The sequence below is a fragment of the Ictidomys tridecemlineatus genome, chromosome 4, assembly GCF_052094955.1.
Source record: "Ictidomys tridecemlineatus isolate mIctTri1 chromosome 4, mIctTri1.hap1, whole genome shotgun sequence".
NCBI classification, from domain to species: Eukaryota; Metazoa; Chordata; class Mammalia; order Rodentia; family Sciuridae; genus Ictidomys; species Ictidomys tridecemlineatus.
Window position 1 is genome coordinate 30,327,612 of NC_135480.1, and position 12,249 is coordinate 30,339,860.

Consider the following 12,249-nt stretch of genomic DNA (forward strand, 5'->3'; position numbering starts at 1 on the left):
AGCCTTCTGAGTCCCAACCCTAGGAAGGGAAGGTGCTCCCCACCTAGCTACCTGGGTTGTAGCTAACTGAGGTTGTAGAATTCTGTCCATGTCAGAAGCACTGAGAATTGTCAGGAAAGACGGTCTCAACCATGAAGAGCAGCAGGAAAAGGAACCTGCATTTAAGGAGACCTGTACCCACAAGGACAAGACTCATCTCAGGAACAAGCCTCAGGGACGCAGCAGCCAGAACTCACCCTTTCCTCCCTGCCAAGGGCTGTGGGTGAGCTGGGATGGGGAGAAGGGAGCTGGACCAGGGAGAGGAGAATGGGAAACCAGAACACGTCCCTGGAATCAATATAATTGTTTCCATTCCTTCTGAGCGTCTGAGGCCTGTGTTCCCCAAAGCGTCCTGGCGCCCAAATATAGTTTTCCATTATCTCAGGAGTCTCCCAAAGATGGGCTTTTAAGCCCAGACCTTCAGAGCCCTGGTCAGGAAGACCCCCAAACTCAGGTAATTTCAGAGACTCCTTTCTCCCCTTCGGCAGAAGCCAGTCAGTCCAAATGGGGTGTGTTTATTCAGTGAAATCCAGGAACCTCAGAGTGCTGGTTTTAATCAGGAGCTCGCTCTGTGGTAATTGGGGCTCCTCCACCAAGGATCTGGTCCCACTTACGTTTCTAAATGCCGGGCGAGCTTGCCTCCACGGATAGAGTGTCTGCTGCTCACGTGGCCACATGCAAATGCAGCCTGTCCTGAAGACAGGCTCACTCAAGTGCAGGCCTTGCTTTAATGTGGAATTTTGAGCTCTTCTGGCAGGGATTTTTCCAGTCTTTGTATTTTGGAGGGTAAGATAATACACAGCTTTCTGGAGAAGTCGTTTGGAGAGATGAGCTGGCACTTGGCAAAATGAAAACTGTGGGGACTATTGTGGGGCCGGGGACACCTCTGCTTGGGGTCCCCTTGACTTCTCAGAGCAGAGCCAGCCTCGTGGGCATGCGAGTGGGTGGTCACTGGGGGCTCCCTGCTTGGAAGGCTCCACTTGACTTAATGATTGGCTGTCACTGTCTTGAAATTCTTAATATCTGAAAGGCTACCCTGCTTCCTGTTCATTTTGTGTGGGGTGGTCTTGCCAAGAGGGTTCAGGCACCAATTGGGGATACCTGGGGTGAAGGTTAGGCTCTGCCGTGCAGAGGGCCAGAGTCCTAAGGCTGAGGGCACACTGACCATCTGCAGAGAATCATCCCCACCTCTCCCCTGCTGCTGGTGGGCAGAAGAGAAAAGACTATGGCCCTGCAGCACTTAGCACAAAGTATGCCACATAGTAGGCCCCTAAAAACACACACATCTGCCTGGTCTCTTTAGTTCTTCCTTTCTTCATGCAACAAATACTGTCATCATCCAAAGGCCAGCCAGCCAGCCTGGCTTCCATGTGGTACTCCAGGGTTTGGATGTTGAATATCAAAAATTAATATTCTTTTTTTTGGTACTGGGGATTGAACTCAATCACTGAGCCACATCCCCAGCCCTATTTTATTTAGAGATAGGGTCTCACAGAGTTGCTTAGCTCAAGCTGGCTTTGGACTCACGATCCTCCCGCCTCAGGCTCCCAAGTCCCTGGGATTACAGGCATGGGCCACCGCGCCTGGCTCAAAGATTGATATTCTTGGTAGTGTTTTCCATCTTCTCTGTCACCAGCGCCAGCCCCTGTCCCTTATTGTTATAAATTTGGGGGACTTGAACCCTCAGTTCCCAGAGCAAGTCCACTCCTTCCCCACACCACAGGCAGCACCACCCCAGCATCGTGTCAGAGAAAGGTCATGCCCTTGTGACCTGTCCCCACGAGGAAGAACTCAGCTTTGACATGAGCTGGAGGTGCTGGGAAAGTCTCCTCAAGGATGGAGCTGGGGATGTGGCTCAAGCGGTAACACGCTTGCCTGGCATGCATGCGGCCCGGGTTCGATCCTCAGCACCACATACAAACAAAGATGTTGTGTCCGTGGCAAAAACTAAAAAATAAATATTAAAAAATTCTCTCTCTCTCTCTCTCTCTCTCTCTCTCTCTCTCTCTCTCTCTCTTTCTCTCTCTCTTTCTCTCTCTCCCCTCTCTCACTCTCTTTAAAAAAAAAAAAAAAAAAAGGGTGGGGTTTACACAGTGAATCTGTGGCTTCTCACCACTCTTCCCAGGTGGTGGTAGTAGGTAGTAACTAGTGACTGCTGGGCCATTGGTAAGCACCAGGCTCTGTTCTGTGGGGTTTCCACCTGTGGACTCATTCTCCTTGGAGTTGCAAAGTCCCGTGTTACCCCTGTTTTACAGATGAAGAAACGGAGGCAAATGGGCCCTCAGTGTCTTCTCCCTTGCTTATTTGGCATGGCCGACAGCATCATCTCTATGGGGGGTGTGCGCAGGGGGGGTGGTGGTGGTGGTGGTGGTAATGCTCCTCCCATCCTCCAGGGTGTTTGAGATGGTGTTCTCCAAACATCAACCTGTCAGATGCCCCAGGTTACAACCACTAGGTTGCTTACTAGGGAAGAGGGGGCTTCAACTTAACCTGGGAGCCCCGGCCCAGCAGGCCAGGAGATGGGACCCCTCTGGTGAATGTCATAGGGATGCAGGCAGCTCCTGGCTGGCTCGTCTTCTGCACCAGTGGCCTGCAAGGAGCTACCAGACACTTCAGAGAATGCGGTCAGACCACATCCTACCCAGGAGACCGCTGAGGTGCTCAGGAGCCAGCCAATGGGACGGCCTGTCTGCTAGCCAGCCCCCGAGCAAGCGCCAGGAGTGCGTTCTAAGGGTGTCTGGTCATCCTCTTACTTGTCTTCCTACTGCCAGTCGCTGTCCCTCTGCTGACCTCATTGCAGGGAAGGTTCCAGAACTCCTTGAGCATGAAAATGCACATGGGCTCCTATATAAATCGCTTCATTGACAATGAACTATTGTTAACCCTTTCAGTTCATGGCCCATTTCCAAATCAAGACTAGTCTCAATTTTGGCATGTGTAGTTATATTTGCTAAGGAATGGGCTTTTCTTTTTTTCTTAAAGAACACGGGTTTTAGAGTTGCTTGGGCCTGTGTTTGGAGGCCCAGCTCTGCCACTGGCTAGTTCTCTAAACTAACACAAATGACTGTTTCTCTCAGGCTATTTTTTCTTATAAAATGAGGATAATAGAACCTATTTCTTACACAAGATTGTTGAGAGGTTTGGCTTATAATTCATGAGACATGTGTTTATAGTTCATAGTATATAGAAAGTGCGCAATAAACATTAGTGCTATTGCTGCTGCTGCCGAATTGTCTGAGATAAAGGAATATCCTTAGGGAGGGCCTATTTTTCTTAAATTAGTACAGAAGAAAGAAATGGGAACTCTATAGGACTGCAAACACATTCAATATTGGAACACTTTAGAGGATGGTCTTTTTTTTTTTCTAATATTGTTTACTTGTCAATGGACCTGTTTGTTTTATTTATTTATATGTAGTACTGAAAATCAAACCCTGTGCCTCAATACATGCTAGGCAAGTGTTCTACTACTGAGCTACCAACCCGGCTCTGAGTATGGTCTTTTTGATGTAGAAAGGATAAAATACCAGATGTTCCCCTGCAGTAAATATCTTTCAGCCCCTTTGGAATGCCTGGTGATGCATTTTTTTTTTTTTTTTTTTTTGGTGTGTGTGTGTGTGTGGTGCTGGGATTGAACCCAGGGCCTTGTGTATGGGAGGCAAGCACTCTACCAACTGAGCTACATCCCCAGCCCTGGTGATGCACTTTCATGGAGCTCACCTTATACTCCCCCAGGCATCCCCTGAAGGTAGTCACCATCCCCAGTTAGCAGTGCAGGAAAAACTCAGTTTTGTCAGTTTGAGCCCCAATCTTCTACATCAAGTCTAGCATTTCTTGCCTTGTAGAAATCCTCCAAAAATGAGTAGATGGCAAAGGTTTTCCTGGGATTCCAAAAAGGAACCATGTAGGGGCATCTGGATGTGTACAGTCAGTGTGAAGACGCGTTGGCCAGGCAGAGCCGTCTGCTCTTCCAGATTGAGGTGAGCCCCTTCCTCTGAATGAAGGGCTAATCAAAAGTCCTGCCCTAGCAGAGTGGTAGTTGATGGCCCACTCATAGCATTTGCTCCCTCTACCCTAGGCAAAAGAGAAATGGCATAAAAATTATGTTATGTCCTAAGACAGAAGAACACTAGGAACCAGATTGCATTGAAATAATTGCCTCTCGTGAAAAATGGGCACTTGCTGGGTGCACTCCAGTGATTCCATCTACTAGGGAGTCAGAGGCAAGTTGCAAGGGTTGCAGGGCAAGTTGCAAGGGTTGCAAGTTCTAGGCCTGCCTCAGCAATTTAGGGAGACCCTGACTCAAAATTAAACTTAGGATGGGGGATGTAGCTTAGTGTTAGAACATCCCTGGATTCAGTCCCCAGTTCAGTGCCCCACCCCTCAAAGACACCTTAATACCCCACCCAATTTTTTTTTTTTCTATTCAGCCCTAGAGAACAACCTCAGCTTTACTCCCTAGAAGTAATCTTTTCTTTCCCAATTGCCGTATTGGTGGCAGCTCCTACGTTTCTTCCTTGGTGATCCTCTGCCTTGATCTGGTTTCAGGCGCAGCTGAGGGACTGGTTCAATGCATCATTTATATTGCAGGAGATTTTAGAGCAGATTCATTTAAATTGAAGTGTCCTCTGAAGAAATGAGGAGGACAGCTGAAGCCTTGTCCAAGCTGCTCTGGTGTCCATGGGACTAAGCCCCACTTTGGGTATTTTTAGACCTCCTGGAGGCAGATAAATTTAGAAGCACTTGTGATGTGTCTTTCTGAGTCTGCAGCGTGGAAGTGCTGTGCTCCTGTCAGCCTCCCTCTCGGGTCACGGCAGCCTTCCGGGGCCTGACAAGCCAGGGTGTGCATGAAGCCTGCCAGGTCTGCCTGGATGAGATGTGGAGTTCTGAGGCAGCGGAAGCCAGAGCTACAGATGATGTCTTCTCACGAGGCAAGACTGTCAGAACCAGAGGGCAGTGGAGGGGCCCAGGCTGCCTGCTGGGCCCTTTAGGAATAGAGAGAGGGCCTCACTGGGTGTCCCCCAGACTGTCATTATAAACCCGATTGGTACCTTCCATTAGGTCCTTGGCCGAAAAGAAGGATCTCTAAGGAACTGCCTGCCTTCCAGAAATATCACACTATGTTGTATATTTGTTCTAGAGGCGGAAAGAGACCCGAATGGAGGCCATGAAGTTTTCCAGGGAGAGAGGCAAGGCAAGCAGAGAAGGTCTGGGAGCATTGGAAAGAAGCCACGGTGACAGATTTGAGAGTTGATTGGGAATTGGGAAAGTGGGGGCAGGAGCAGTGAGTCGGGCCTCACACTTCCAGCATGCACATGGGGTAGACGCTGAGGCGTTGAGAAGGGGAGGGACCAGGATGAGGACCTGGGAGAGAAGGCATCCTGAGGTATCTGTGGGGTAGACAAAGTACTAAATAAAAACCTGGATAATGGATCCAAAGGTAAGGACGTGGAAGTCCTCAGCGTGTGCAGGAGAGGTGCTTAGAGGTGGTACTGCTCAAGTCCTTCCTGGCTCTCGGCTGTCTCCATGCCTTATCTCATTTCAGTGACAAGCAAGAGACAAGACACTCTGTGCTTGTCCCCCTTTTAGAAACAAGAGCCAGCCCCCATGGGGTACTGCAGGGAGATACCTCCCCATCACACCATGGATCAGACTCAAGCTCAGGCCTAAGTGATGAGCAACAGGCAGATGCGACTCAGGTTTTGTGAAGCCTAAATTTTCTACAGGTATGAAGAATAAAACTTTATGATTGCAAAGTGAGAGGTAAAGACAAATATATATTTAGAGTGAGAAAATACTACAAAACATGTTTATATATTTATTTTTTTAATTTAGCTGTAGATGGACACAATCCCTTTATTTATTTTTACGGAGTGCTGGGGATCAAACCCAGTGTCTTACACATACTAGGCAAGTGCTCTACCACTGAGCTACAACCCCAGCCCCTACAAAACATTTTTTAAAACTGATATCACACAATCCAGACAAATTATTTTTTTAACCCCTGACCCACTTTTTCCCCCCTTAATTCTTTGACTGTGATCACCTCTTCATGTGACAGTGATTCTGTACTATATTCTATAGGCACAATTTAGTCTTCTATTAGAATAGGTAACCAAAAGTTGAGGTTTTTCTTTTATCACTGATAGTTTTAAAAATGTATTTTAGCTTCATAATTCACTGTTGGTGATGTCAAGGATTGTGGAGGATTGTTGTCAAATTTGGAGAAACTGCAGTCACATCTTTTCTTTTATGAGCTGTGAAATTTGGAAGAATTTTCCAGATTTGCTTCTGGCTTCCTGAATTGTGAATTTGTTTCTCCTCCCCTCCTTGCCTACTTCCGGTGCTGAGCACTGAAGTACACATTCTGATGTGAACTCTGGCCCTACACCCTTGTGTCACCACACATTTGGTAATAGGGTGCTTCTGGATGTCACTGGCTTACTGGGATGTTTAGTAACATATTAATTCCATGTGGAGGTAACTGCCAGCCACTGAGCCCAGTCGACTGTATCCCCAATTCTCAAGGTCCCTTCACCCAGGTGCTAATACTGCCCACTGGATTGCATGGGGAGATGTGGTCAGGTGGAGTGGAGGGACCGTGGTCTTAGCTGACTCTGGTCCATCTTACATGTGACCAACGTGAGATCTCTTATGAGGCTCTGGAAGGAACCTGGACAGGGGAGAGTTGCCTGCAGCTTCCTGGTGAACGTGCCTCTGCTAAAATCTCAGCTCATCAGAAACCATAGGGGCAGAGACATCCAGGACAGCTGCACATTTGTGTCCTATAAGTACCAAAACTTTATCTTTGCAGCCAACCTTTAACGGTTGAGGTAGGACTAAGGCATTTGAAGTGTTCCACACCATTTCCTGTTTTCTTAAACCATGAGCTGAGCAGACATGAACATGGCCCCAGTGACTCAGTTTTTACAACTCTGGGTGGTCAGGGGGTGATTCACTGAGGGACCCCACAATGTATCCAGATGTTGACCTTAATATTAAATGGCCCCACGCTGTAGTCTGAAGTTTTTATGACTGCTCTCTATTTTTGTAAAATCTTAAGCCTGTCTAATGCCATTTGCTGTTATTTCTTGCTGCTTTGAACAAACTGGTCTGCTCTCAACCAGCTTTCTCTCAGCAAGTAGATTCTGTTGAGTACCTGGTATGTATGGAGTGATGGGCCAGGAAATCTACGCATAGCAACAGGGATTAGCAGTCATGAGCATCTACCCAGGGCTTGCTCTATCTTTGGTGTCCTGAGCTCACATGTGTCCACTCATACAATTCTTGCAGTGACCTGTGAGGCAATCACTCCTGTTATTATCTCCATCTTACAGGTGAGGAGGCCAAGGCACAGAGAAATGAGGAAACCTGCTCAGAGTCACGGAGTGAGAGGTGGCCAGGTGAGGGTTTACTCCCAGGAGCTCCTGAGAGGTTGTGCCTCAGTCTCTCATCTCACGGTATCCTCAAAGAAACTGTCAACAGACCGTATTATAAGAACAAGGGAATTGAGGCTTAGGAGAATTAAGTAAACTGCCTCAGGACCCTGATTCCAAGATGCCCACCTTCTATATTCCACCATGTTGTGACTTTGAGACCCTCATCTGACTGTAGGGCCAGACTCATGGCCACAGGTAATGAAGGAATCAGACCAAGAGCACAGCCTGTGTCCCCAAGGAAATGACACTGTTGGAAGTGTGTGCAAAGGAAGGAAGAACTATGTGAGTTCCAGGGAGCTCTCCTGGGAGAGCCACGATCGGCAGTCCGTGGCGTTTCTGTTGACGGTGCACGCTTTCTTCATTTCCTGGTCTTTGCTGAGTTCTGTGGACGGTGGATTGCTCAAGAGCTGGGTGTGGGGATGTGAGGCACCAGTCCTCCAAGAGTTTTAGGAGGCAGTGGTAACAAAGGCCATGCATAGAGGAAGACAAGGGATAAACACTGGATCAGGTTGAGAGAACATGGTCGGTCATTTCTCAGTTCAGATCCAGGTGTTTTAGAGAAGCGACCTAGTGGTTTGGAACTTCATTTGGTGACCTAGTGATGTGTTGTCCTCTCCGAGCCCCATGGGCTTTGGTTGCTATTGTCTGGCTCTCCTGATACCAGGAAGGAATGCTGGCTAGTAACAGCACAGATCTGCAGGAGAGCAGGTGACTTAGGGCATCCTTGGGACTCAGTTCTTAGGACACCGAACTCTGAAATATTCACTCATGGATTCATGCAGGGAGAACCACCTCTCACTCCATAGATCCATATTGAGTCTTCTCAATTTCTTCTGCTTAACTCTTTCTTTCTCTTTCTTTTTTTTTTTTTAAGTCCCTCCCCCATCCTAGTATGCTTCTGTCATTGCCATTGCTTGCTATGGCTGGAAAACCAAGTATGCAAACTCCAGTCATTAGGCATTTTTAAGTGTTGGCTGCATTTTGAACTTACTGGAACTGTCATAGAGCAGAATTTTCTATAAACTTCTTTGAAAATTTATAGAAAGTAATATTTGTCTGGAAGAAAAGTACAACAACTACATGGCTCACCTTCTGGCCTTTCTTTCTTTAAGCAAGAATACTTTTGTTGGTGCACAAAACAAGAACACAAACTCCATGCAGTGTGTTTATAAAAAAAAAAACTTCCTAAATTTACACTAGCCTTCATGTGCTCCGAGCTTCATCCAGTGTTGTAGAATAAAGAAATTAGTTTAGAGTCATGTTGCTGAGACCTTGGAAATACTTCCTCATTGTATGAAAGTTCAGTTTTACCCACTGTGCTGTTCTTAGAAAGCAGATGCTGATACATTTTAGAATTATTTTTATTAACAAATGCATTGAATCCAACCAAATTATATCATCCTACTTAATTCAGGTTTTTCCAACTCTTACTAGTATGAAAAATTAATATAATCATGTGAATTGATATTATATGACATTACAATGTCAATATTAACTTTCTTAAGAACGGAAATGTCATACAGAAGAGTGTCTTTCATCTCAGGTTACACGTGCTGAAATATTGATAAAAGAAGCCACATACTTGCAACTTTCAAATGGTTCAGCAAAAATTAAAATGAATGTGGCAAAATGTTAATAATTGGAAAATGTCGGAGAAGGGACTGGGATGTTCATTGTGCTATCCTTTATATTTCTCTGTAAGTTGGTACATTTTCAAAAAGAAAGGTCGCAGTGAAGTCCTCCTTTTGTTCTTTCTTAACTGTCTCTATGAAGATAGAAATCATCTTGAGTGAAATATATTGAACTATGGTGTCTTTTGCCTCCTATCCCCTTACTCCATACATTTCCAGGCAAACCCCAAGCCACAAGTCGAGTGTTTTTATCAGAAAAGTAAAACCTCAACAGCCGCTCCATTGACCAGATTTGTCAGTTGGCTGGGTAACAGGCTCATGTGGTGTTACTACCCCGCTAGCTGGACCTTTGTGAATACTGAATGTTTCAGACTGCAAGATTTTCCTGTTTGAGGAGAGAAACATGCTGTGTGAGAGCAAATGTGTGCATGGAGGAGCAGGCCTGTCCCATAAAGGCTCCACCACCCACATGCCAAGAAAACACTGCCCTGAGTCACTGTGGGGACCCGTGCACAGTCTCTTGGGCATGGGCTGTTGATTTTGGTGTGCAGATGCAGCTTAACATTTTGATCTGCAGCCAGAGGATGCAAGGGTCTCTCCTAGCTCAAGTGCACCTGTGTGCACATTCAGAGTCCATGTTTTCTTTAGCCCAAGCTGTGAGTCCTGATGTGGAAGCCCATTGTCCCCCGCTGACGTGCTGTGCTGTTCCAGGTGCTGCTCCAAGGAGTCTGACTCAACTCAGGTGCTAGGCTGTGATGTCAGCACATGTGGCTAAAATTACTCCTGAGAGGCATAAAGTACACTGTGAGCGGCACCTGGGAACTGAGGCTGGCAGAGGGAGCAGGTTCCTTTTCCATTCCACGTTGTCTCTGGGACCTGTACCCTTTGAGGGGAATGGCAACCAAAATCCCTGGGCCATTTCAATCAGAGCACTGTGGGCTTGTGGTGATTACAAACCCTCTGCAGCTGGGCTGCCTGGGTTCAAATCCTGGCCCTACCACTCCCTGGCTTCCTGTCTGTCGACAGGTTACTTGACCTGTTTTTTCACCTGTGGAATGGGAATTGTGCTTACTTCATAAGCTATTAGGAAGATCACACAAGTTTGTTTATAGGAAGTGCTTGCAGTAGTGCTGTACTTAGTCTCATGTGAGTGTTGATGATATTCTCGTTCACGTTAGTTAAATGCTTGAGAAGTGAATTGCTATCTAAAGGGTGGAGAGTGCATTGGAGCTGGCAGTTAAAGAAGAACACAGGAGATCTCTTCCTCCTCTGCCTGGAAGCTTCCACACAGCGCCGCTGATGTATTCCTTACACTTAATTAAGATCACCTTATATGTGGGAAAGCTGTTTCTGATCCTCTTATCAGAGTGTAAAGTAAAACATGCTTGACTGGTTAATAAAAATGGAAGATGGAGTTAGAAAATATTGTTAGCTGTGAGCTGGGGCATACCCAGAATAGCGGTCGTGGTTGGCTGGCCTGTGGCTGGTGCTGCTCTAGGGATGTGCTCAGCCCAGAAAGTGACCTTCATACCTCTTTCTGGGTTCTCATAGGCTCTCTTTTTCTTTTTTCTTTTTTTTTTTTTTTCCTAAGGTACCAGGGATTGAACTCAGGAGCACTCAACCACTGAGCCACATTCCCACCCCTATTTTGTATTTTATTTAGAGACAGAGTCTCACTGAGTTGCTTAGTGCCTTGCCCGCCATTGCTGAGGCTGGCTTTGAACTTGTGATCCTCCCGTCTCAGCCTCCAGAGCTGCTGGGATTACAGGTGTGTGCCACTGCACCAGGCTCTTTCTCTTTCTTGACCAAAGAAATGAACTGTCTGCTGTGGTCTTCCTAACTACCAACAGCATGGTGGAAAGTAGGAGGTGCTAAATGTGAGATCTCTCTTTGGCTCCAAGCAAAGAAACTGCCCTGTGGCCTCTGCTGTATGTCAAAGGCCCAGAGGACAGGAATGTGGAAAATGAAACTGCATCAGGAATAAATCTGCCAGAGCCAGGAAATCAAGATGGAGGTGTGTTATCAGATACCATCAACCTGTTGATATGACTGCTATTCATATCTAGACTCCTAGGAGCCTACAACCCCTGGTGGAAAATTGGTAATGTCTTCTGAGTGATAAACCAGGAATTTCCCAGCTGCCCTTCTGACGGGGCCTAGGAGACTCACAGCTCTAGAAGCCTGACCTCTTCACCCCTGGGACAGTATTAAAACTTGGGTGAAGAGGTCAGGCTTCTGGAGCTAGGAGCCTCCTTGGCATCAGCTGATCCCAGGGACATCTTGCTTTCTTGCTTCCCTGAGGTGGTTTCAAGGTCACAAACAGTGAGTCACTCAAGGGCCACAGGCTCAGTGACCAATTCAAGCTGTCGAGAGAGCGTGCGCAGGTCCAGGCCAGCTCTTGATCTCCAGCCTCTCTGGCTTGATCTCAGCAGTCTTTCTGGCTGTGACCGGAGCCCTTCTGGCTTCTTGGCCTAGGGACTGAGCAGCTCATCTCACACCAGAGACCTTCATAGCAAGAATTCCTGCTCTCAAGTTTCCCAAGGAGAATGTTCCTCGACGGATTTGCATCTGTCAGCTCATGAGTTTTGAACAGGAAGGTGAGAGTTAATTTTAGAGATGCCAGGGAGAGATTAAAATCCCATCTCCATGTCATCTGAGAATGGTTAAATAAATCACAGTGCTTGAATATAGTGAAACTTACGCAGCAGCCCTGTTAAAAATTACATCTCTGAGCCAGTCACAGTGGTGCATGCCTGTAATCCCAGCAACTTGGGAGGCTCAGGCAGGAGGATGGCAGGTTTGAGACTAGACTTAGCAACTTAGCAAGACCCTATCTCAAAAAAATGACGAGGGCTGGGGATGTAGCTCAGTGGTAGGTAACCCTGGGTGCAATCCTCAGTGCAGGGAGGGGGGTTGTCTTTGAAAGAAATGTATAGGAAAATGCTTCCCAAGTATCCACATATATGAAAGAAAGTGGAGATAAGAAATGGTACATATGCTATGGTCCAGTTCTGTCCACACACACATATGTGTGGAAATACACCAAGGGATTTCCTCTCAGAGGGATAGAAACACAATGATTTTTTTTTCTTCTTTATACTTTATAATACTTACCAAATGTTATACCCTGAGCGCAGATT

At 46.7% G+C, this 12,249-nt stretch overlaps 1 protein-coding gene across 2 annotated transcripts in view; it reads left to right on the forward strand.

The window, feature by feature from the left end:
• The window catches only part of Abtb2 (ankyrin repeat and BTB domain containing 2), a 161,182-nt gene that overhangs the window by 34,539 nt on the left and 114,394 nt on the right, over positions 1-12,249 (forward strand). Inside the window, exon 1 of one of the 2 annotated variants that reach the window (XM_078046252.1) lies at positions 11,572-11,706. The exons of the other annotated variant lie outside the window; for it this stretch is intronic. Within the exon in view, the coding sequence (XP_077902378.1) occupies positions 11,688-11,706 (19 nt within the window). The 5' untranslated portion in view covers positions 11,572-11,687. Of the gene's footprint in view, positions 1-11,571; positions 11,707-12,249 lie in introns of those variants that run through there. 2 annotated transcript variants of the gene reach the window in all.